General features: G+C 47.3%; 1 protein-coding gene and 1 non-coding gene across 2 annotated transcripts in view; both read left to right on the forward strand.

The window, feature by feature from the left end:
- The window catches only part of RPL36 (ribosomal protein L36), a 47,014-nt gene extending 24,450 nt beyond the window's left edge, over nucleotides 1-22,564 (forward strand). The window contains exon 4 of the mRNA XM_063920086.1: nucleotides 22,427-22,564. Within this exon, the coding sequence (XP_063776156.1) occupies nucleotides 22,427-22,516 (90 nt within the window). The 3' untranslated portion in view covers nucleotides 22,517-22,564. The remainder of the gene's footprint in view (nucleotides 1-22,426) is intronic.
- On the forward strand, nucleotides 12,154-12,273 carry LOC134961454 (U5 spliceosomal RNA). Its single transcript, XR_010187910.1, has one exon. It is a non-coding gene; the product is annotated as a U5 spliceosomal RNA (small nuclear RNA).
- Nucleotides 22,565-26,894: the final 4,330 nt, after the last annotated feature.

Genomic DNA, 26,894 nt, shown 5'->3' on the forward strand with positions numbered 1-26,894 from the left:
TTACCTCAGTCGGTCGACACAGACACAGACACGGACACTGAATCCAGTGTCGACGGTGAATAAACAAACGTATTTCTCATTAGGGCCACACGTTAAGGGCAATGAAGGAGGTGTTGCATATTTCTGATACTACAAGTACCACAAAAAAGGGTATTATGTGGGAGTGAAAAAACTACCTGTAGTTTTTCCTGAATCAGATAAAATAAAATGGTGTGTGATGATGCGTGGGGTTACCCCGATAGCAAATATTGGCGTTATACCCTTTCCCGCCAGAAATTAGGGCGCGTTGGGAAACACCCCTTAGGGTGATAAGGCGCTCACACGCTTATCAAGTGGCGTTACCGTCTCCAGATACGGCCGCCCTCAAGGAGCCAGCTGATAGGAAGCTGGAAAGATATCCTAAAAAGTATATACACACATACGGTGGTTATACTGCGACCAGCGATCGCCATCAGCCTGGAGATGCAGTGCTGGGTTGGATTGGTCGGATTCCCTGACTGAAAATATTTTATTCATATAGAGCATTTAATAGGATGCATTCTATATATATGTACGTGAGATGCACAGAGGGATATTTGCTCTCTGGCATCAAGATAAGTACGTTGTCCATATCACCCAGAAGATGTCATGGACACGACAGTGGTCAGGTGATACAGATCCCATACGGCACATGGAAGTATTGCCGTATAAAGGGAAGGAGTTAGTTGGGGTCGGTCCATCGGACCTGGGGACCACGGCAACAGCTGGGAAATCCAACCTTTTTACCCCAAGTTACATCTCAGCTGAAAAAGACACCGTCTTTTCAGCCTCAATCCTTCCTTTCCCATGAGGGCATGCAGGCAAAAGGCCAGTCATATCTGCCCAGACATAGAGGTAAGGGAAGTAGACTGCAGCAGGCAGCCCCTTCCCAGGAAAAGAAGCCCTCCACCGCGTCTGCCAAGTCCTCAGCATGACGCTGGGGCCGTGCAAGCGGACTCAAGGTGGGGGGGTAGTCTCAAGAGTCTCAGCGCGCAGTGGGATCACTCGCAGGTTGACCCCTAGATAGTACAAGTATTATCCTAGGGGTACAGATTGGAGAGTCGAGACATCTTCTCCTCGCAGGTTTCTGAAGTCTGCTTTACCAACGGCTCCCTCCGACAGGGAGGCAGCATTGGAAACAATTCACAAGCTGTATATCCAGCAGGTGATAATCAAAGTACCCCTCCTACAACAAGGAAAAGGGTATTATTTTTCCACACTATATTGTGGTACTGAAGCCAGACGGCTTGGTGAGACATAGTCTAAACTGAAATCTTTGAACACTTACATAAAAGGTTCAAATCGAGATGGAGTCACTCAGAGCAGTGATAGCGAACCGGAAAAAAGGGGACTATATGGTGTCCCTGGACATCAAGGATTACCTCCATGTCCAAATTTGCCCTTCTCAACAAGGGTACCTCTGGTTCGTGGTACAGAACTGTCAATATCAGTTTCAGACGATGCCGTTTGAATTATCCACGGCACCCCGGGCCTTTTACCAAGGTAATGGCCGAAAAGATGTTTCTTCAAAGAAAAAAGGCATCTAAATTATCCCTTACTTGGACGATATCCTGAAAAGGGCAAGTTCCAGAGAACAGTTGGAGGTCGGAAGAGCACTATCTAAAGTAGTTCTACGACAGCACGACTGGATTCTAAATATTCCAAGAATCGCAGCTGTTTTCCGACGATACGTCTGCTGTTCCTAGGAATGATTCTGGGCATAGTCCAGAAAAAGGTGTTCCTCCGGGAGGAAAAAGCCAAGGAGTTATTCGACCTAGTCAGAAACCTCCTAAAACCAGGCCAAGTATCAGTGCATCAATGCACAGGAGTCCTGGGAAAAATGGTGGCTTCTTACGAAGCGATTCCATTCGGCAGATCTCAGGGGATTTGCTGGACGAATGGTCCGGATCGCATTTTCAGATGCATCAGCGGATAATCCTGTCTCCAAGGACAAGGGTGTCTCTTCTGTGGGGGCTGCAGAGTGCTCATCTTTTAGAGGGCAGCACACTCAGCATTCAGGACTGTGTTCTGGGGACCACGGATACCAGCCTGAGAGGCTGGGGAGTAGTCACACAGGGAAAAAATCTCCAAGGAAGTGTGGTCAAGTCTGGAGACTTCTCTCCACATGAATATACTGGAGCTAAGGGCAATTTACAATGCTCTGAGCCTAGGAAGACTCCTGCTTCAAAGTCAACCGGTGCTGATCCAGTAGGACATCATCATGGCGGTCGCCCACGTTATCAGACGGGGCGACACAAGAAGCAGGAGGGCAATGACAGCAAGGATTCTTCGCTGGGCGGAAAATCATGTGATAACACTGTCAGCAGTGTTCATTCCGGGAGTGGGCAACTGGGAAGATTTCCTCAGCATAAATGAATTCCACCCGGAAAAGTGGAAACTTAATCTGGAAGTTTCCACATGATTGTAAACCGTTGGGAAAGACCAAAGGTGGTTATGATGGCGTCCCACCTGAAGCGCCAGGTCAAGAGACACTCAGGCAATAGCTGGGACGCTCTGGTAACACCGTCGGTGTACCAGTCGGTGTATGTGTTCCATCCTCTGCTTTTCATACCCAATGTATTGAAAATGATAGGAAGGAGAGGAGTAAGAACTATACTCGTGGCTCCGGTTTGGCCAAGAAGGACTTGGTTCCCGGAACTTCAAGAGATACTAAGAAGGGTCTTGATTCGGCAAGAACCGTGTCTGTTCCGGGACTTACCGCAGCTGCGTTGACGCCAAGGCGGGTGAACGCCGGATCCTAAGGGAAAGAGGCATTCCGGAAGAGGTCATCCCTACCCTGGTCAGAGCCAGGAAGGAGGTGACCGCACAACATTATCACCACTTAGGTGAAAATATGTGCCAGGGTGTGAGTCCAGGAAGGCTCCACGGAAGAATTTCAACTAGGTTAATTTCTACATTTCCTGCAAACAGGAGTGTCTATGGGTCTCAAATTGGGTCCATTAAGGTTCAAATTTCGGCCTGTTGATTTTCTTCCAGAAAGAAATTGGCTTCAGTTCCTGAAGTCCAGAAGTTGTTAAGGGAGTACTGCATATACAGCCCCTTTGATGTCTCCAGTGGCACTGGGCGATCTCAACGTAGTTTTGGGATTCCTAAAAAATCACATTGGTTTAAACAACTCAAATCTGTGGATTTGATATATCTCACATGGAAAATGACCATGCTGTTGGTCCTGGCCTCGGCCAGGCGAGTGTCAGAATTGGCGGCTTTATCTCACAAAGCCATATCTGATTGTCCATTCGGACAGAGCAAAGCTGCGGACTCGTCCCCAGTTTCTCCTTAAGGTGGTGTCAGCGTTTCACCTGAACCAGCTTATTGTGGTACCTGCAGCTACTAGGGACTTGGAGGACTCCAAGTTGCTGGATGTTATCAGGGCCCTGAAAATATAGTTTCCAGGTTGGCTGGAGTCAGGAAATCTGACTTGCTGTTTATCCTGTATGCACCCAACAATGCTGGGTGCTTCTGCTTCTAAGCAGTCGATTGCTCGTGGGATTGGTAGCACAATTCAACTTGCACATTCTGTGGCAGGCCTGCCACAGTCTAAATCTGTTAAGGCCCATTCCACAAGGAAGGTGGGCTCATCTTGGGCGGCTGCCCGAGGGGTCTCGGCATTACAACTTTGCCGAGCAGCTACGTGGTCGGGGGAGAACACGTTTGTAAAATTCTACAAATTTGATACCCTGGCAAAAGAGGACCTGGAGTTCTCTCATTCGGTGCTGCAGAGTCATCCGCACTCTCCCGCCCGTTTGGGAGCTTTGGTATAATCCCCATGGTCCTTTCAGGAACCCCAGCATCCACAAGGACGATAGAGAAAATAAGAATTTACTTACCGATAATTCTATTTCTCGGAGTCCGTAGTGGATGCTGGGCGCCCATCCCAAGTGCGGATTATCTGCAATACTTGTACATAGTTATTGCTAACTAAATCGGGTTATTGTTGTTGTGAGCCATCTTTTCAGAGGCTCCGCTGTTATCATACTGTTAACTGGGTTCAGATCACAGGTTGTACAGTGTGATTGGTGTGGCTGGTATGAGTCTTACCCGGGATTCAAAATTCCTCCCTTATTGTGTACGCTCGTCCGGGCACAGTACCTAACTGGAGTCTGGAGGAGGGTCATAGGGGGAGGAGCCAGTGCACACCACCTGATCGGAAAGCTTTACTTTTTGTGCCCTGTCTCCTGCGGAGCCGCTATTCCCCATGGTCCTTTCAGGAACCCCAGCATCCACTACGGACTCCGAGAAATAGAATTATCGGTAAGTAAATTCTTATTTTTTCCTGAATCAGAAGAACTAAATGATGTATGTGATGAAGCGTGGGTTGCCCCCGATAAAAAGATGCTAATTTCAAAGAAGTTATTAGCTTTATACCCTTTCCCGTCAGAGGTTAGGGCGCGCTGGGAAACACCTCCTAGGGTGGATAAGGCGCTCACACGCTTATCTAAACAAGTGGCGTTACCCTCTCCTGAGATGGCCGCACTTAAAGATCCAACAGATAGGAGGATGGAAAATATCCAAAAAAGTATATACACACATACAGGTGTTATACTACGACCAGCTATAGCGTCAGCCTGGATGTGCAGTGCTGGAGTAGTTTGGTCAGAGTCCCTGATTGAAAATATTGATACCCTGGATAGGGACAATGTTTTACTGTCTTTAGAGCAAATAAAGGATGCATTTCTTTATATGCGTGATGCACAGAGGGATATCTGCACACTGGCATCACGGGTAAGTGCTATGTCCATTTCGGCCAGAAGAAGTTTATGGACGCGACAGTGGTCAGGCGATGCGGACTCAAAACGGCATATGGAAGTTTTGCCGTATAAAGGGGAGGAGTTATTTGGAGTCGGTCTATCAGATTTGGTGGCCACGGCTACAGCCGGGAAATCCACCTTTTTACCTCAAGCTACTCCCCAACAGAAAAAGACACCGACTTTTCAACCGCAGTCCTTTCGTTCCTTTAAAAACAAGAGAGCAAAGGGATATTCATATCTGCCACGAGGCAGAGGAAGGGGGAAGAGACACCAACAGGCAGCTCCTTCCCAGGAACAGAAGCCCTCCCCCGCTTCTACAAAAGCCTCAGCATGACGCTGGGGCTTCTCAAGCGGACTCGGGGGCGGTGGGCGGTCGTCTCAAGCATTTCAGCGCGCAGTGGGCTCACTCGCAGGTAGATCCCTGGATCCTGCAGATAATATCTCAGGGGTACAGGTTGGAACTAGAGACAGATCCGCCTCGCCGTTTCCTGAAGTCTGCTTTACCAACGTCCCCCTCCGAAAGGGAGACGGTTTTGGAAGCCATTCACAAGCTGTACTCTCAGCAGGTGATAGTCAAGGTACCTCTTCTACAACAGGGAAAGGGGTATTATTCCACTCTATTTGTGGTACCGAAGCCGGACGGCTCGGTAAGACCTATTCTAAATCTGAAGTCCTTGAACCTGTACATAAAGAAGTTCAGGTTCAAAATGGAGTCACTCAGAGCAGTGATAGCGAACCTGGAAGAAGGGGACTTTATGGTGTCCTTGGACATCAAGGATGCGTACCTTCACGTTCCAATTTACCCCTCACACCAGGGGTACCTCAGGTTCGTTGTACAAAACTGTCACTATCAGTTTCAGACGCTGCCGTTCGGATTGTCCACGGCACCTCGGGTCTTTACAAAGGTAATGGCCGAGATGATGATTCTTCTTCGAAGAAAAGGCGTATTAATTATCCCATACTTGGACGATCTCCTAATAAGGGCAAGGTCCAGAGAACAGCTAGAGAGGGGATTAGCACTGTCTCAAGAAGTGCTAAAACAGCACGGCTGGATTCTGAATATTCCAAAATCCCAGTTAATGCCGACAACTCGTCTGCTGTTCCTAGGGATGATTCTGGACACGGTTCAGAAAAAGGTTTTTCTCCCGGAGGAAAAAGCCAAGGAGTTGTCCGAGCTTGTCAGGAACCTCCTAAAACCAGGAAAGGTGTCTGTACATCAATGCACAAGAGTCCTGGGAAAAATGGTGGCTTCTTACGAAGCAATTCCATTCGGCAGATTCCATGCACGAATTTTCCAGAGGGATCTGTTAGACAAATGGTCAGGGTTGCATCTTCAGATGCACCAGCGGATAACCCTGTCTCCAAGGACAAGGGTATCTCTTCTGTGGTGGTTGCAGAGTGCTCATCTATTGGAGGGCCGCAGATTCGGCATACAGGATTGGATCCTGGTGACCACGGACGCCAGCCTGAGAGGCTGGGGAGCAGTCACACAAGGAAGAAACTTCCAGGGAGTGTGGACGAGCCTGGAAACGTCTCTTCACATAAACATTCTGGAACTAAGAGCAATCTACAATGCTCTAAGCCAGGCAGAACCTCTGCTTCAAGGAAAACCGGTGTTGATCCAGTCGGACAACATCACGGCAGTCGCCCATGTGAACAGACAGGGCGGCACAAGAAGCAGGAGTGCAATGGCCGAAGCTGCAAGGATTCTTCGCTGGGCAGAGAATCATGTGATAGCACTGTCAGCAGTGTTCATCCCGGGAGTGGACAACTGGGAAGCAGACTTCCTCAGCAGACACGACCTTCACCCGGGAGAGTGGGGACTTCATCCGGAAGTCTTCCACATGCTGGTAACCCGTTGGGAAAGACCAATGGTGGACATGATGGCGTCTCGCCTCAACAAAAAACTGGACAGGTATTGCGCCAGGTCAAGAGATCCGCAGGCAATAGCTGAGGACGCGCTGGTAACGCCTTGGGTGTACCAGTCGGTGTATGTGTTTCCTCCTCTGCCTCTCATACCAAAAGTATTGAGAATTATACGGCAAAGAGGCGTAAGAACGATACTAGTGGTTCCGGATTGGCCAAGAAGGACTTGGTACCCGGAACTTCAAGAGATGATCACGGAAGATCCGTGGCCTCTACCTCTAAGGAGGGACTTGCTTCAGCAGGGTCCCTGTCTGTTTCAAGACTTACCGCGGCTGCGTTTGACGGCATGGCGGTTGAACGCCGGATCCTAAAGGAAAAAGGCATGCCGGAAGAAGTCATTCCTACTTTGATTAAAGCAAGGAAGGAAGTAACCGTGCAAAACTATCACCGCATTTGGCGAAGATATGTTGCGTGGTGCGAGGATCGGAGTGCTCCGACGGAGGAATTTCAACTGGGTCGATTCCTACATTTCCTGCAATCAGGATTGTCTATGGGTCTCAAATTGGGATCTATTAAGGTTCAAATTTCGGCCCTGTCGATTTTCTTTCAAAAAGAATTGGCTTCAGTTCCTGAAGTCCAGACTTTTGTTAAGGGAGTGCTGCATATACAGCCTCCTGTGGTGCCTCCAGTGGCACCGTGGGATCTCAATGTGGTTTTGGAATTTCTAAAATCTCATTGGATTGAACCACTAAAAAAGGTGGATTTAAAATATCTCACATGGAAAGTGACCATGTTACTAGCCCTGGCTTCGGCCAGGAGAGTGTCAGAACTGGCAGCTTTATCTTACAAAAGCCCATATCTGATTTTCCATTCGGACAGGGCAGAACTGCGGACTCGTCCGCATTTTCTCCCTAAGGTGGTGTCAGCATTTCATCTGAACCAGCCTATTGTAGTGCCTGCGGCTACAAGTGACTTGGAGGACTCCAAGTTACTGGACGTTGTCAGAGCATTAAAAATATATATTGCAAGGACAGCTGGAGTCAGAAAATCTGACTCGTTGTTTATATTGTATGCACCCAACAAGATGGGTGCTCCTGCGTCTAAGCAGACGATTGCTCGTTGGATCTGTAGCACAATCCAACTTGCACATTCTGTGGCAGGCCTGCCACAGCCTAAATCTGTAAAGGCCCACTCCACAAGGAAGGTGGGCTCATCTTGGGCGGCTGCCCGAGGGGTCTCGGCATTACAACTTTGCCGAGCAGCTACGTGGTCAGGGGAGAACACGTTTGTAAAATTTTACAAATTTGATACTCTGGCTAAGGAGGACCTGGAGTTCTCTCATTCGGTGCTGCAGAGTCATCCGCACTCTCCCGCCCGTTTGGGAGCTTTGGTATAATCCCCATGGTCCTTTCAGGAACCCCAGCATCCACTAGGACGATAGAGAAAATAAGAATTTACTTACCGATAATTCTATTTCTCGGAGTCCGTAGTGGATGCTGGGCGCCCATCCCAAGTGCGGATTATCTGCAATAATTGTACATAGTTATTGTTAACTAATTCGGGTTATTGTTAGGAAGCCATCTTTCAGAGGCTCCTCTGTTATCATACTGTTAACTGGTTTTGATCACAAGTTGTACGGTGTGATTGGTGTGGCTGGTATGAGTCTTACCCGGGATTCAAAATTCCTCCCTTATTGTGTACGCTCGTCCGGGCACAGTACCTAACTGGCTTGGAGGAGGGTCATAGGGGGAGGAGCCAGTGCACACCACCTGATCGGAAAGCTTTACTTTTGTGCCCTGTCTCCTGCGGAGCCGCTATTCCCCATGGTCCTTTCAGGAACCCCAGCATCCACTACGGACTCCGAGAAATAGAATTATCGGTAAGTAAATTCTTATTTTTTTTCAGCCTTAGATACTATGTTACTATGCTATAAAAGAAATAGACTCTTTAAACATTTATATAAAGCAAAGTAGTATTGATATAGTCAGAATACTCGCATGGATATGTTGTATAGGTCTGTGAGTTTCTTTGTCTAATACTGCTTTTATACTAAAATGAAGGGTCACTCTCTGGAGCTGTACACGGGTGCAACCAGTCAAGGGACCCGTTTCAGACAGCGGTCCGACCCGGCATATTGGCGGGTTGGTGATGTCACTGCCGACATGCGGAGGCAGCGCTTGGAGATGAAATGATGTCCAAACGCTGCCTCTTCTATATGCATTGAACAGGTCGCATCGATCATGCTAACCCGCTAACACTGCACTGCGACCTGCGTCCTTCCCAGGACCAACCCTGCAAACTAGCCGTGTTGGATTCCGGGGTTACTGGACCCGGGTTAACTTTTTTCACCAAGCCACTCCCAGGTTATCACAGCAATAACCCGGCTTTTTAGTATCTGTAAAAGGGGTTTAAGTTACAAATGTTCTGTGTGTGAGCCTTTTGTCACACGACCGATATCATTATGATAATCCAATTAGTTCCAAACACACCAGAGTATGGGGTGTATTCAATAGCTGTCGGAAGCTGCCGCCTTGTTGGAAAGACTGCAGCTTCCGACAGATTTCTGAACCGTTGGTGCCTTGAGAACCGCGTTTGAGAACCTCTGGATTATCACATTGGTATTTGTCGTGTGACGAAAGGCTCACACAGAGAACATTTGTACTGGAGTCATAGAAACCGTCATACACTACAACATATCCATGTAATTATTTTAACTATATAAATACTTTGGTTTATATAAAACGTTGAAAGTCCTTCTTTTATAGTAACCCTGTACTATCAAATAGGAGAATTATGAAAGCTAGTTCAAAGGAAAATGTTTCTTTTTTTTTTTTAAATGTAGTATAAAAATAGCTCATATCTGGATGGTATGTACAATACAGTAGTTACCCTTTACATAAACACCCCTCCTGACGATTGGTGGCGATAATATTGGTAAGTATTTGAATGCCTAGGATCAACAGCCTCACTGTACAAATGCTTTAGTGTGAAGGCTGTTAATGGTACATTAAACATTTGTCTACTTAGTAGCATCCCCAGTTGTAACAGTTTGGTTACTTGATAATAGGCAACATTTTTTATGATTAGGAAGAAGCTAGGTTCTAGATGGGAATAAGAATGCTACCTGTCTGGATGTGTTCCATTCTATAGCTTTTTTGAAGCTCACTCCAGTAATCCAGCACTACAGTACATCTTGGCTCACCATTGGTCCAGGCTAACATGGATACTTAATCATGGGGGTTGTATTAGGATAGATGAGAAGCTGATAACCTACCAAATCTTAGAAGCTAATGAGGTATGTTATTGGGTAATTTAATTACGGCATTGCTTATGGATTTATGTAATAGCCTGCAGTCACATGATGCCTGCTTAGTCTCTAGTTCTAAAGTAGACTGTTGCATATATCTTACAATACCGCTTTCACAAACCTCCAAATATTGTTTGCACAATTGTACATTAACCACTTAACTGGTGCCGTCACATGGGGTACAACCACAGCAAGATAAGCCTTTCCTGCCACCTTTCTTCCTTCATGTTTTAAGGTGAAATGTGCAGAACAGATTTCCTCATTGTTCAACCCTCCCCAGCAGTGATTTAGTTCCCATCACTTCTGACTGCACCTCAGATGTGGTGCGACAGGAACTTCATTTCTCCTCCTCCTTATGTTGTTCAGAGATCAGCTGCAGCAGGATGACTGGTCAGGCTGTGCTTTTCATAATGGGGAGGGCAAGGTGTAATGCCACTGGGGGAAGGGGGTACAATACGTAGGTGGTGATGTATTGGCTGTGGGGAAAACTACAATGGGAATGCATGCACACAGGTGGTTGTGTGTTTATGCCACTGAGGATCTATTACCACTAGTGGGGTACATAAACACCCCTCTTGCCACTGAAGTGTGGGAGGTAGTGTTGTAATGGTGACAAGGACACAGCATTTTCTTTTTCATCCACTAGGGGTCACTGGAGTACTCTTGGGATATGGACGGCGTAGCAGAACAAAGGCACTGAATATTTAAATTTAGAACTCTCCACCCCTCCATATCCCAGAGTACCTCAGTGTACGAACCCAGTGTTTTTTCTGTGCTCAAAGCACTAACATCGGCTTGTGGGATTCCCACACTTGTTGGAAGACTTTATTAATTTTTCATTTTTATTTTCATTTTTTTTTAATAGCACATCCCTTCCCAGTTTCAAGAAAAACATGGGTCCGGGATAGTGCCGCTGCACGGGCAGCGCATGGCGTGTCGGTCCTCACAAAGAGCACCCTCACAGCCACAGGCAGCCCACTGCTCCTGCAAAGAGCAGCCAGGACTAGAGAGCTGGACGGAGCTTACACAGAAGAAGCCCCGTCGCAGCCATGACTTAGATCACTGGAAAGCTGACTGGAAAGCTGGACGGAGCTTACACATAGAAGCCCCGTCGCAGCCAGGACTACAGAGCTGGACGGAGCTTACACAGAAGAAGCCCCGTCACAGCCATGAGTTACATCACTGGAGAGCTGGACGGAGCTTACACATAAGAAGCCCCGTCGCAGCCATGATCAGGAGACAAGCAAGGTAGGCTGGGGAACGGGGCGGTCAGCGCAGGCTGCCGCCCCGCTATGTTGGGGTTAATATGCTGCTTCGCCGCTCATACGCCCGCCAAGCCCCAGCCGCTACGTCTGCAAGCCGCCCGTCCCAGCGCTCCGTCCGGCCGCCCAGCTCCGTCCGGCCGCCCAGCGCCATACGGCCGCAGACGCTCCCTCAGTCTCAGTACAGAAACGGTGACCGCCGCTCCGTCCGGCCGCCCAGCACCATCCACCCACAAGTGCCAGCGCTAAGAGGCTGCAGGCTTCCCGCAGAGACACAGCGTTACAGGGGGGGAAGAGGCACGGTGGAATCTGGCGGATCAAATATACAGCAGCACAGTGTATAGGCAGCTATATATATGTGACAGGTATTTATAATGTATTGTTACCTGTCCTGGGAGTAATAGGCTATTGAGTCCTATATTACTGTCTGTGATTTTCACGGTATAATAGGCTATTGAGCCTATATTAATGGCTGTTATTATCACTGTATAATAGGTTATTCAGCCTATATATTAATGTCGGTGATTATCACTGTATAATAGGCTATGGAGCCTATATTAAGGTCTGTGGTTATCACTGTATAATAGGCTATTGAGCCTATATTAATGCTGTATAAATATATTAATGTCTGTAATTATCATAGGCTATTGAGCTTATATATATATATTTATTCATAGAGCATGTGTTGTACCCGGCCTGTGATTATACTGTATAATAGGCTATATTAACACGGAAACATTTGTAATTTGTTCTGTGATTATCAGGGTCAGCATGGCAAAGGGGCCATTTTAACCATGCTTCCTGTTGTTTTCCAGTGTGTAATTCTGGAACATTCCTGCCCTACATCTCTAAGCCACCAGAGGCGCAGGGGTGTTAGTGGGAATTTGGTTCGGGTTTCACATGCCCATGTGAACTGCTTTTCACATAAAGAATACTCTGGTTTCTCTTCAGATCGAATAAATCTTTCGCCTTTTACTAAAGATTTCCGTAGAGAGGAACAACCATGAGTTTCATATAAATATGTTGTTCAGCAATAAAATTATATATATGACACATAATAACTTCAATAAGTCGTGCAAGTGTCTGTCCGTTGCCTATTGGGGTGTCTGTCTGCATAGCGAGTAAGGCTCTAGCGCAGACTAAAAATAATTTTAAAAATCCTATGTTAAGCATTGGCAATTCAAATTAAAAGAGCGGTAACATCGGAGTCTCGGAAGTTACTCCGCCAGCTCTAACAAAAGACAGTCTTTCCAAAGGGCCAATTTCCCTTTGGGTACCAGGGTGTTTATTTAACTGGTCTTATAATTTAATGCACGATTCTATGTCAAATCTCACACCGATAACTACGAGTGAGAAGGGTACATTAGTCCAGCACTCAGATAGTGCGGGGTTTTTGACAACCATACATTGCTAAATCCCAGTGAGTCAATGTCTCCATTTTTACAGAGACTGAGTAGACTCTAACCACTATTTAATCGTTTCCAAAATGACGTGATCCGCCATTGGTAAATGCGTCTGTGTCAAACATTATAAAGACCCAAGATACATTTGGGTCACTAGACTCTATGTATGGAAACAATGACGATCACTGTTAAAAGAAGCTGCAGAGTATATCTGTAAAGCTTCTGCTAACGCCGGTTACTTCGATTCTCACTTTTCATCGTCGCTAGTTTAAGCGCGACAAGGCCAGAGCTTGGTTGGTCCTAAATTTGATATTCAGCCATTACCGCATCCAGTATCAAAACGGAAATACTTGTGCCGGCGTTTAAACCCTTTAGACTTCAGTTTTTTCAAGGCGGTGGTACAAAACAGTCACGCCTTGTAACGACAGGACGCTACAGTCAGCAAGCCAGTGGCTTAACGACCTCTTAGGCCATCTCCATTTTCCAATGTGGAAGCGCGTCTTTACATGTTACATTTGCGGGGTTTCCAGACATCAACTCATGGATGTCTCGGCTATTTACAGATTAAAGGACAAGACTGCCTCTGTCGAACGGTTTGGCAGGTTGCCATTTAGTCTCTGCTGGGTTTCAGCTGTCTTTATAACCAGGCAGTAGTACACCAACAGAGTCAGGGTTACTTATTCCCCTCTGTTTGGGGTAACAAAACCAGACAGCTCCGTCGCAGTCTCAATCAGCAAGTCACTTACTGCAGTTTGAAAATGGATTTTCTGCGGTTAGTATTTGCATATTGGAGCCACAAAATTGCATAATTGCACTTGATCTTCACAATGCGTATTTACCCATTCCGGTTTGGTCAACACAGGTTCTAGCGTTTGCAAAACGCCACAACCATTAACCATTTCAGGTCTACCGTTTGGCTTCTTGTCAACGCCTCGGGTATTTACCAAAGTGATGTTGGTGATGATAGCTCATCTCAGAGTCCTGACAGTGACAATCGTTCCATACTTAGACGATCTGCTCATAAGAACTCTGTCTCAACAGAGTTCCTCTAACTTGCGCTACTAATGTATACTGCGGTGGCAGGTCAAGTTCAAAAACAATCGCATCTAATTCCGTCTGAACGACGTCAATTCCTAGGTAAGATTATAAATACGGTAAATCAAAGACATTTACCTACTACACCAGCAAGAACAAATGTACATCTAGTAAGTAGTGCAAAAGCCACGCACACTAGCGGTACATTGGTGTATTCGCCTGTTAAGAATAATGATGTGTTTTCAAAGCGCTTTAGCTCGCCGGCCTTCACTCGCGTTTCCCACAGAGGGGCGAGGGTGTATATACTCTGGACGAGAGTCTCAGAGGTTCAGGAGTTGTAGTTAAAAAAGATCAGCGACAGAGGTTCTAAAACGGATCACGACAGATTGCTGTCGATAAATGTCCTGGAACTCCGTGCAATTTACAATGCACTACATGCTTCGCTTTCAGTCTGACCAAGTGCAGTCAGACAACGCAACGGGAGTTGCATACACAACAACCAGGGAGAATCAAGAAGCCGCATGGCAATGCGGCAGGTAACTCGAATCCTCAATTGCCCAGAACACCATTATGTGATGATGTCAACGGGGTTCATTCCGTGAGTGGACATCTGTTAGACAGATGATCTCACCCGTCAGGATTTATATCCTGAAAACTGGACATTAAATCCAGAGGTGTTTCATATGTGAGTCCACAGAAGGGGTTACCCTCAGGTATACATGATGGCATCTCGCCACAATTACAAAAGCTCAGTATGTGTACAAAACGACAGATCACAAGGGCAGTGGCGGTGGAGTCTCTCACATTCGTGTGGTCATTCAGCATCGTGTATCTGGCTCCACCATTTTCCGCTGCTCTCTCCGTTGCCAAAACGGAGCATAAGACAGTTCGTCACAGTCATACTAGTGATATCTCATGGGTTTCGGAGAGCTTGCTTCTCGAATCTCCAAGGAATACTTGCACACGATCTTGGCCCGCTCATAATACGTCCAACCTGTTACAACAGGGACCGTTCTTTTACCCATAGTTACCTATGTACCTATTACCTATGTACCGCAGCTGCGGTTGACGGGGTGGGGGTTCAGACCGCCCTCTTAAGAAAAGAAATAGGGCATTACAGTATCGGTTATACCAACCATGTTACGAGCTAGCAAGCCGCTTAAGGCAGCTCATTATTACAAAAATTTGGTGTGCTTATATAGGTGGTAAAGCTCGGAAGTTTCCGACATCATCTTTCAAGTTACCCGTATTCTGTTATTTTACAAACGGGGTGGGATGGAGAACTGCGTTTATCTGCACTGAGGGTGCAGGTATCTGTGTGGTCAACTTATTTTCAAAGACGTTTGACTCTATTGCGTCGGTACACACCTTTCTACAAGGTGTCATCAAAGTGCAGCCTCCATTTATCCAACCTACAGCGCCAGGCGACTTGAGGTTGGGTTCAGATTTCTTACAGTTTTCATATTTTGAACCCTTACAACAAATGGGGATTAAGTTTCTCACTTGGGAAAACATTTTTCTTCTAGCCTTAGCTTCGGCAAGGGTTTTGTTTTCATATTTGGGTGCCTTGTATTCCAAGCCACCGTATTTGAGTTTTCTCATGACAAAGCAGATCTTCGGACGAATTCCGCTTTCTTATTCTTCACATCAATATACCAATAGTGGTTCCTGTGTTGACAGCACATTCTAGAATTCTGAATGTGGTACACGCATTACGCGTCTATATGTCCCGAACGTCTACAGTACGTGATACGGATACGTTGTTTGTTCTATATGATGCTGCCAACTGGGGTTAGCCAGTTTCTCAGCAGACATTATCCAGTTGGATAATAATGACTACAAGTCAGGCTTACTTTAAGGCTAAGTTACAGTCGCCTACGTCAGTAATAGCTCATCCCACAGGTTCTGTGGGAATGTCAGACCCAGCGGGTCGTGGAGCGTCTACGACGCGGCTACATAGCCTTCAGTGCACCACGTTTGTGCACGTTTACACGTTATGAATGGTTGCGGCATCAGCATCTAGCTTTGGCTGCCTACTGTTACAAGTGTCAAACAGCTCTCCCGCCCACGAGGGAAGCTTTGGTACGTCCCAAGAGTACTCCAGTGACCCCTAGTGGATGAAAAAGAAAATAGGATTTTGGTACTTACCAGGTAAATCCTTTTCTTTGAATCCATAGGGGGCACTGGACGCCCACCCAGAGCAGTTTTACCTGGGTTGTTTTAAGCTCAGAGGAGCTTAGGGTAACACGTTTTACCTGGTTTGTATTAAGCTCAAAGGAGCTTATGGTAACACATTTTCACTGATTGGTTCAAACTATCAAGGTCTATCGGTTATGCTGTCAACTGTTTAGTTGACATTAACGTTATGGGTCAACTTTGTTGTTGTCCGTTATGTTATAGGAATTCTCCATTGTCAACCTCTCTATAGTAGTTCGCTCAGTAAAAACACTGGGTTCGTACACTGAGGTACTCTGGGATATGGAGGGAGGGAGAGTTCTAAATTTAAATATTCAGTGCCTTTGTTCTGCTACGCCGTCCATATCCCAAGAGTACTCCAGTGCCCCCTATGGATTCAAAGAAAAGGATTTACCTGGTAAGTACCAAAATCCTATTTTTTCTCTGACGTCCTAAGTGGATGCTGGGACTCCGTAAGGACCATGGGGAATAGCGGCTCCGCAGGAGACTGGGCACAACTATAAAGAAAGCTTTAGGTCTAACTGGTGTGCACTGGCTCCTCCCACTATGACCCTCCTCCAGACCTCAGTTAGAATCTTGTGCCCGGCTGAGCTGGATGCACACTAGGGGCTCTCCTGAGCTCCTAGAAAGAAAGTATATTTTAGGTTTTTTATTTTACAGTGAGATCTGCTGGCAACAGACTCACTGCAGCGAGGGACTAAGGGGGGAAGAAGCGAACCTACCTGACTGGAGCTAGTTTGGGCTTCTTAGGCTACTGGACACCATTAGCTCCAGAGGGATCGAACACAGGACCCGGCCTCGATCGTTCGGTCCCGGAGCCGCGCCGCCGTCCCCCTTACAGAGCCAGAAGCATGAAGATGGTCCTGAAAATCGGCGACAGAAGACTTCGGTCTTCAACAAGGTAGCGCACAGCACTGCAGCTGTGCGCCATTGCTCCTCATGCACACCTCACACTCCGGTCACTGATGGGTGCAGGGCGCTGGGGGGGGGGGGCGCCCTGACCAGCAATATAAACACCTTGGCTGGCAAATCATCACAATATATAGTCCCAGAGGCTATATATGTGATAAATTACCCCTGCCAGAATTCCTGAAAAAAGCGGGAGAAGTCTGCCGGAAAAGGGGCGGGGCTTACTCCCTCAGCACACTGGCGCCATTTTTCCCTCACAGCTCCGCTGGAAGGCTCGCTCCCTGGCTCTCCCCTGCAGTATCAAGCTACAAAGGGTAAAAAAGAGAGGGGGGTACTAAATTTAGGCGCAGTATAACTTATATAGCAGCTATAAGCGGAAATAATTCAGTTAATCCCTGTATTATTATAGCGCTCTGGTGTGTGCTGGCATACTCTCTCTCTGTCCCCCCAAAGGGCTTTGTGGGGTCCTGTCCTCTGTCAGAGCATTCCCTGTGTGTGTGCGGTGTCGGTACGGCTGTGTCGACATGTTTGATGAGGAGGCTTATGTGGAGGCGGAGCAGATGCCGATAAATGTGATGTCACCCCCTGCGGGGTCGACACCTGAGTGGATGGTTCTGTGGAAGGAATTACGCGACAGTGTCGACTCCTTGCATAAAAGGTTTGACGACATACCAAATATGGGACAGCCGGCTTCTCAGCCTGTACCTGCCCAGGCGTCTCAAAAGCCATCAGGGGCTCTAAAACGCCCGCTACCTCAGATGGCAGACACAGATGTCGACACGGATACTGACTCCAGTGTCGACGACGATGAGACAGATGTAACTTCCAATAGGGCCACACGTTATATGATTGAGGCAATGAAAAATGTGTTGCATATTTCTGATGTTACCCCGGGTACCACAAAAAAGGGTATTATGTTTGGAGAGAAAAAACTACCAGTAGTTTTTCCTCCATCTGAGGAATTAAATGAAGTGTGTGAAGAAGCGTGGGCTTCCCCCGATAAGAAACTGGTAATCTCTAAAAGGTTACTAATGGCGTACTCTTTCCCGCCAGAGGATAGGTCACGTTGGGAAACATCCCCTAGGGTGGATAAAGCACTCTCACGCTTGTCAAAGAAGGTGGCACTACAGTCTCCGGATACGGCCGCCCTAAAGGAACCTGCTGATAGAAAGCAGGAGGCTATCCTGAAGTCTGTATATACGCACACCGGTATTATACTAAGACCAGCTATTGCTTCAGCATGGATGTGCAGTGCTGCAGCTGCGTGGTCAGATTCCCTGTCGGAAAATATTGATACCCTAGACAGGGACACTATATTGCTAACCGTAGAGCATATTAAAGACGCAGTCTTATACATGAGAGATGCACAGAGGGATATTTGCCGGCTGGCATCTAAAATAAGTGCAATGTCCATTTCTGCCAGGAGAGGGTTATGGACTCGGCAGTGGACAGGTGATGCAGATTCTAAAAGGCACATGGAAGTTCTGCCTTATAAGGGTGAGGAGTTGTTCGGGGATGGTCTCTCGGACCTCGTTTCCACAGCAACAGCTGGGAAGTCTACATTTTTACCCCATGTTCCCTCACAGCCAAAGAAAGCACCGTATTATCAGGTACCGTCCTTTCGGCCCAATAAGGGCAAGCGGGTTAAAGGCGAGTCCTTTCTGCCCAGAGGCAGAGGTAGAGGGAAAAAGCTGCAGCATACAGCCAGTTCCCAGGAGCAAAAGTCCTCCCCAGCTTCCTCTAAGTCCACCGCATGACGCTGGGGCTCCACAGGCGGAGCCAGGTATGGTGGGGGCCCGTCTCAAAAACTTCAGCAATCAGTGGGCTCGCTCACGGGTGGATCCCTGGATCCTTCAAGTAGTATCTCAGGGGTACAAGCTGGAATTCGAGACGTCTCCCCCCCCCCCGCCGTTTCCTCAAATCTGCCTTACCAACAACTCCCTCAGGCAGGGAGGTAGTGTTAGAGGCGATTCACAAGCTGTATTCCCAGCAGGTGATAGTCAAAGTGCCCCTACTTCAACAAGGACGGGGTTACTATTCCACAATGTTTGTGGTACCGAAACCGGACGGTTCGGTGAGACCCATTTTAAATTTGAAATCCTTGAACACATATATAAAAAAGTTCAAGATGGAATCGCTCAGGGCGGTTATTGCAAGCCTGGACGAGGGGGATTACATGGTATCACTGGACATCAAGGATGCTTACCTGCATGTCCCCATTTACCATCCTCACCAGGAGTACCTCAGATTTGTGGTACAGGATTGTCATTACCAATTCCAGACGTTGCCGTTTGGTCTATCCTCTGCTCCGAGGGTATTTACCAAGGTAATGGCCGAAATGATGATACTCCTTCGAAAGAAGGGAGTTTTAATTATCCCGTACTTGGACAATCTCCTGATAAAGGCGAGGTCCAGGGAGCAGTTGTTGGTTGGGGTAGCACTATCTCGGGAGGTGCTACAACAGCACTGCTGGATTCTAAATTTCCAAAGTCACAGCTGGTCCCTACGACACGTCTACTGTTCCTGGGGATGGTTCTGGACACAGAACAGAAAAAAGTTTCTCCCGGAGGAGAAGGCCAAGGAGCTGTCATCTCTAGTCAGAGGCCTCCTAAAACCAAAACAGGTGTAGGTGCATCACTGCACGCGGATCCTGGGAAAGATGGTAGCTTCCTACGAAGCAATTCCATTCGGCAGGTTCCATGCAAGAACCTTTCAGTGGGACCTGTTGGACAAGTGGTCCGGATCGCATCTTCAGATGCATCGGCTGATAACCCTGTCTCCGAGGACCAGGGTGTCTCTGCTGTGGTGGCTGCAAAGTGCTCATCTTCAAGAGGGCCGCAGATTCGGCATACAGGACTGGGTCCTGGTGACCACGGATGCCAGCCTTCGGGGCTGGGGGGCAGTCACACAGGGAAGAAACTTCCAAGGACTATGGTCAAGTCAGGAGACTTCCCTACACATAAATATTCTGGAACTGAGGGCCATTTACAATGCCCTAAGTCAGGCAAAACCCCTGCTTCAAAACCAGCCGGTACTGATCCAGTCAGACAACATCACGGCAGTCGCCCATGTAAACCGACAGGGCGGCACAAGAAGCAGGACGGCGATGGCAGAAGCCACAAGGATTCTCCGATGGGCGGAAAATCACGTGTTAGCACTGTCAGCAGTGTTCATTCCGGGAGTGGACAACTGGGAAGCAGACTTCCTCAGCAGACACGACCTCCACCCGGGAGAGTGGGGACTTCATCCGGAAGTCTTCCAACTGATTGTAAACCGTTGGGAAAGGCCACAGGTGGACATGATGGCGTCCCGCCTAAACAAAAAGCTAGAAAGATATTGCGCCAGGTCGAGAGACCCTCAGGCGATAGCTGTGGACGCTCTAGTGACACCGTGGGTGTACCGGTCGGTTTATGTGTTCCCTCCTCTTCCTCTCATACCAAAGGTACTGAGGATAATAAGGAGAAGAGGAGTAAGAACTATACTCATTGTTCCGGATTGGCCAAGAAGAGCTTGGTACCCGGAACTTCAAGAAATGATCTCAGAGGACCCATGGCCTCTGCCGCTCAGACAGGACCTGCTGCAGCAGGGGCCCTGTCTGTTCCAAGACTTACCGCGGCTGCGTTTGACGGCATGGCGGTTGAACACCGCATCCTGAAGGAAAAGGGCATTCCGGAGGAAGTCATTCCTACGCTGATTAAAGCTAGGAAAGAAGTTACCGCAAACCATTATCACCGCATTTGGCGAAAATATGTTGCGTGGTGTGAGGCCAGGAAGGCCCCAACGGAGGAATTTCAGCTGGGCCGTTTTCTGCACTTCCTACAGTCAGGGGTGACTATGGGCCTAAAATTGGGTTCCATTAAGGTCCAGATTTCGGCTCTATCGATTTTCTTCCAGAGAGAACTGGCTTTGCTACCTGAAGTTCAGACTTTTGTTAAGGGAGTGCTGCATATTCAGCCCCCTTTTGTGCCTCCAGTGGCACCTTGGGATCTCAACGTGGTGTTGGATTTCCTAAAGTCACATTGGTTTGAGTCACTAAAAACCGTGGAACTAAAATATCTCACGTGGAAAGTGGTCATGCTGTTGGCCTTGGCTTCGGCCAGGCGTGTGTCAGAATTGGCGGCTTTGTCATGTAAAAGCCCTTATCTAATTTTCCATATGGATAGGGCAGAATTGAGGACTCGTCCCCAGTTTCTCCCTAAGGTGGTATCAGCTTTTCATCTGAACCAACCTATCGTGGTGCCTGCGGCTACTAAAGACTTGGAGGCTTCCAAGTTGTTGAACGTAGTCAGGGCCCTGAAAATCTATGTTTCCAGGACAGCTGGAGTCAGAAAGACTGACTCGCTATTTATCCTATATGCGCCCAACAAGTTGGGTGCACCTGCTTCAAAGCAGACTATTGCTCGCTGGATCTGTAGTACTATTCAGCTTGCACATTCTGCGGCTGGACTGCCACATCCCAAATCAGTGAAAGCCCATTCCACAAGGAAGGTGGGCTCTTCTTGGGCGGCTGCCCGAGGGGTCTCGGCTTTACAACTTTGCCGAGCAGCTACTTGGTCGGGGTCAAACACATTTGCTAAATTCTACAAGTTTGACACCCTGGCTGAGGAGGACCTAGAGTTTGCCCATTCGGTGCTGCAGAGTCATCCGCACTCTCCCGCCCGTTTGGGAGCTTTGGTATAATCCCCATGGTCCTTACGGAGTCCCAGCATCCACTTAGGACGTCAGAGAAAATAAGAATTTACTCACCGGTAATTCTATTTCTCGTAGTCCGTAGTGGATGCTGGGCGCCCATCCCAAGTGCGGATTGTCTGCAATACTTGTGTATAGTTATTGTTTTAACTAAAGGGTTATTGTTGAGCCATCAGTTGAGAGGCTCAGTTGTTGTCATACTGTTAACTGGGTATTGTATCACGAGTTATACGGTGTGGCTGGTATGAGTCTTACCCGGGATTCAAAATCCTTCCTTATTGTGTCAGCTCTTCCGGGCACAGTATCCTAACTGAGGTCTGGAGGAGGGTCATAGTAGGAGGAGCCAGTGCACACCAGTTAGACCTAAAGCTTTCTTTATAGTTGTGCCCAGTCTCCTGCGGAGCCTCTATTCCCCATGGTCCTTACGGAGTCCCAGCATCCACTACGGACTACGAGAAATAGAATTACCGGTGAGTAAATTCTTCTTTTCTGCTAAAATATTTAAACACATTTTTATTGTATGGCCATTCAGTATCAATACATTCTGAAATCATAGAATAAAAAGGGTTCTAAACTATGACAGCCAACAGCAGTATAATAGATATTTTATCCTCCGTAAATAAAAGCTATACCAATACGATTCAGCGGAGTAGTTAGAGGATATAGAAAGAAAGAGAGAGAATCAGGTCAAATTGCGTGCCGAGATCTGTGGGAGGGAGACTGGACCATTCCGGGAACAATTCGGAGGATCAATAAAGTGCCGAGAGTTCCTCCAAGAGCCCCATATCTTATTAAATTTTAGTGGGGAAGGAAATAAAATTTAGTTAAGATGTATACTATGCCAGCTTTGGTCTGTGTAAGAGGGCACGTAAGACTTCAGTCTATACAGGTTTATAAACTGATTGAGATGTACACATTATGTCCATCGTTTGGATCTGCACTGTTAGGTTAATTACTTCTCTTTTCTTTCAGATTGGTACTCACATTCGTGCCAAGAGAAAGAGAGAAGAACTCAGCAATGTGTTGTCTGCCATGAGAAAGGCTGCAGCCAAGAAGGATTAACCTCCTGTAAAATAGTTCTGCCACAAATAAAATTTCCATAAAAGCTCATGCTGCAGTATAGGTTGATTTTGCTTTATTGTTGGGTAGAAGCTGTTCACAAGCTGAATAAATCCCAGAGTGACAAGTACAAGGCTTTTTGAAAGAACCATGAATGGATTTGAATGGTTGTGTTGGCGAGCAAGGGTTTTTGCTTTACACTTCCAGATGACTTTGGTCTGTTTATGGAGGTGCTGGCTGAGACTGGCAGAGTAACATAGACTGCATTAACACTTCAATGTTTGAAATGAGTGGAAGCTTCAAAATAGACAAGAACTGTATGGTCTATATGGTGTGATTATTTAGGTCTTACACTCAAATACACAATGCATAGCAGTGCTTCCTCTTTACATCTGGAAACACTGCTCCTTTAGTAAACTGAAAAAGGGGTTACTACTGTATGTGGTCCTGATTATTAGAGACCTTTCAGCTGTCAGAGGGGAAACTGGACCATCTATTATGGAAAACTAAAGCTGGGTACACACTACGGCTATGTTGTCCCATCCAGCGAACCAGACAGACATATCGTGCACATTGGGTAGTGTATGCACTCCCGCTTGCTAACATCTGGGTTGTCCCATTGGCTGTGCTGCACAGCCAATGGGACATCCCACCATCATGCTGCTGATTGCAGCCATAAACAATATGCGCTATATAGATCACAGTTAACGGCGTCGGTCATGTAGTTGGCCATGGTCTCCTGATCGTCTAGTGTGTGCCCAGCATAATAAAAGTAAGTCATGGTAGACTTACCATTGTTAACTCCCTTTCTGCGAAGTACATAGGTTTGACAGGGAAACATTGAGGGTGTAGAGATGGATCTGGCACCAACAGGTAAAGCTTTAGCTGTCCTAGGATGCATCAGGTCCCTCCTCTATAACCCTGCCTCCAGGCACTGTGAGCTCAGTTTTGTTAACCAGTCCAATGCAGGAAGCAGGCAAGAGAGAAGAAAAATGTTAGGCACACAAGAACACATTCTTGCGATAGGAGAAAGTAACCAGAGGCCAACGCCATACAAACCCAAAAAAGCCAGGTGCGTCATGGTGGACGCCCCGTGGAACCTATGTACTTCGCAGAAAGGGACTTAACAATGTTAAGTCTACCATAACTCATGTTCTGTAGCAGGGTACACAGGGAAACATCATGGATGTCCTAAATCAGTACCTCAATGGAGGGGACGTGCCTGAGCAGTTAGGAGAATCCGGCATCCAAAGGAAGTATCCTGGAAGGCAAAGGTATCAAAGGCATAGAACATAAGAAACGTGTTCAATGAAGACACTTAGCTGTCTTGCACATTTGCTCTGCAAATGACCCACAGCGTGCTGCCCAAGAAGGTCATACAGACTGAGTGGAATGGGCATTAATCGTAGCTGGAACTGAAAGACTGGCTCGAGTATAGGCATGTGCAATCACCATTCTGATCCACCTGGCCAGCATATGTTTATTAGCAATGTAGAATTTAAAAATGCCTCTGGGGCTACCACTTGACTGGTTCAACAATTTCCCGATATTCAAATTAATACAATATCGCCTTATTACAATTGTTCTAATCAAAGTCCCAAAAGAAAGGAGAAAGGGCAACACTGTCCTCAAACCACTGGAATTGAGTTTGAAGACAACCTCCTTTCACATAAGATATGAGGCAGTTGCTTGCAGCAATTCAAAGCAGAACAATATAAAAAAAATATAGTGCAATACAGTTCAAAATAGTACAGTTTATTTTTGTAATAAAAATTATCTTTGCCTAATGGAGGCAGTACGGCCCACATAGACATTTAGAGCCCTAACCACATCCAAAGAACGCTCTTTTGCTGACCAGTCTGAAGAGACAAAAGCCAGAACCACAATCTCTTTAAGATTAAAAGATGAAACCACCTTAGGGAGGTAACCAGGTATAGTTTGAAGGACTGCTCTGTCACGGTGGAATATTAAGGGTGAGCAACATGACAATGCACTCAAGTCTGAAACCCTCCTTGCAGAGGCAATAGCCAGCAAGAAAAGGACCTTGGCTGTGAGCCATTTGAGATCCACAGATTCCAGAGGCTTGAACGGAGCTCCTTGAAGAGCCTCCAATACAATAGACAGATCCCCTGGAGCCACAGGAGGGACATAGGGAGGCTGATTATGTATAATGCCCTGAAGGAACCGTGTGTACAGGTATGGAGGCAATCTTGTGCTGAAACCATACAGGCAAGGCCAATATATGTACCTTGAGATGCAAGACGAAGTCCTAGATCTAAATGTCTTTGGAGAAAAGCCAGAAGTCTGGAAGTTCTGATTTTATAGAGGTTATAATTCTTAAAGGTACACCAAGTGAAGTAAGCATGCCACACACTGTAGTAACTTTGGGCAGAAGCTGGTTTCTGGGCCTTCAGCATAGTCTGAGAGCCCTTTGGTCCTCAGGAGGGAAGCTTCAAGAGCCATGCCATCAAAGCTAGTCTGGCCAGGTCCGGATGAAGACAAGGACCCTGCTGGTCCTTTCGTTGAGGAAGTAGAAGGGGACGCTCCGACGAGAGTCCTTGGAGATCTGGGGACCGGTGAAGGCTGGAGCGACTAGAATGAGATTTCCTCCTTCTTTGAACTTCCGAAGAACCCTGGGCAGAAGTGACACTGGAGGGGAAAAAACAAAACAAAAACACTGCTCAAAAAAATAAAGGGAACACTTAAACAACACAATGTAACTCCAAGTCAGTCACACTTCTGTGAAATCAAACTGTCCACTTAGGAAGCAACACTGATTGACAATCAATTTCACATGCTGGAAGCAACACTGATTGACAATCAATTTCACATTCTGTTGTGCAAATGGAATAGACAACAGGTGGAAATTATAGGCAATTAGCAAGACACCCCCAATAAAGGAGTTGTTCCTGGCGCTACCAGGAGACAGGCCAGTACATCAGGAGACGTGGAGGAGGCCGTAGGAGGGCAACAACCCAGCAGCAGGACCACTACCTTTGTGCAAGGAGGAACAGGAGGAGCACTGCCAGTGCCCTGCAAAATGACCTCCAGCAAGCCACAAATGTGCATGTATCTACTCAAACAATCAGAAACAGGTGGTATGAGGGCCTGACGTCCACAGGTGGGGGTTGTGCTTACAGCCCAACACTGTGCAGGACGTTTGGCATTTGCCAGAGAACACCATGATTGGCAAGTTCGCCACTGGCGCTCTGTGCTCTTCACAGATGAAAGCAGGTTCTGAGCACACGTGACAAGAGTCTGGAGACGCCAAGGAGAACGTTCTGCTGCCTGCAACATCCTCCAGCATGACCGGTTTGGCAGTGGGTCAGTAATGGTGTGGGGTGGCATTTCTTTGGGGGGCCGCACTGCTCTACATGTGCTCGCCAGAGGTAGCTTGACTGCCATTAGGTACTGAGATGAGATCCTCAGACCCCTTGTGAGACCATATGCTGGTGCGGTTGGCCCTGGGTTCCTCCTAATGCAAGACAATGCTAGACCTCATGTGGCTGGAGTGTGTCAGCAGTTCCTGCAAGACAAAGGCATTGATGCTATGGACTGGCCCACCCGTTCCCCAGACCTGAATCCAGTTGAGCACATCTGGGACATCATGTCTCGCTCCATCCACCAACGCCACGTTGCACCACAGACTGTCCAGGAGTTGGCGTATGCTTTAGTCCAGGTCTGGGAGGAGATCCCTCGGGAGACCATCCGCCACCTCATCAGGAGCATGCCCAGGTGCTGTAGGGAGGTCATACAGGCACGTGGAGGCCACACACACTACTGAGACTCATTTTGACTTGTTTTAAGGACATTACATCAAAGTTGGATCAGCCTGTAGTGTGTTTATCCACTTTAATTTTGAGGGTGACTCCAAGTCCAGACCTCCATGGGTTAATAAATTTGATTTCTCTTATGTCCTAGAGCAGAGGTTCTCAAACTCGGTCCTCGGGAGCCCACACAGTGCATGTTTTGCAGGTCTCCTCACAGAATCGCAAGTGAAATAATTAGCTCCACCTGTGGACCTTTTAAAATGTCAGTGAGTAATTAATACACCTGTGCACCTGCTGGGTTACCTGCAAAACATGCACTGTGTGGGCTCCCGAGGACCGAGTTTGAGAACCTCTGTCCTAGAGGATCCTGGGGACTCCGTAAGGACCATGGGGAATAGACGGGCTCCGCAGGAGACATGGGCACTAAAAAGAACTTGAGGTATGGGTGTGCACTGGCTCCTCGCTCTATGCCCCTCCTCCAGACCTTAGTTTAATACTGTGCCTAGAGGAGACTGGGTGCACTACAGGGAGCTCTCCTAGGGATGAGGTGGAGCGTATGAGTGTGGTGTCTCCGTCGGCAACACAGACACATGACTGGATGGAAATGTGGA

This window comes from Pseudophryne corroboree, chromosome 1 (genome assembly GCF_028390025.1).
Source record: "Pseudophryne corroboree isolate aPseCor3 chromosome 1, aPseCor3.hap2, whole genome shotgun sequence".
NCBI classification, from domain to species: domain Eukaryota; kingdom Metazoa; phylum Chordata; class Amphibia; order Anura; family Myobatrachidae; genus Pseudophryne; species Pseudophryne corroboree.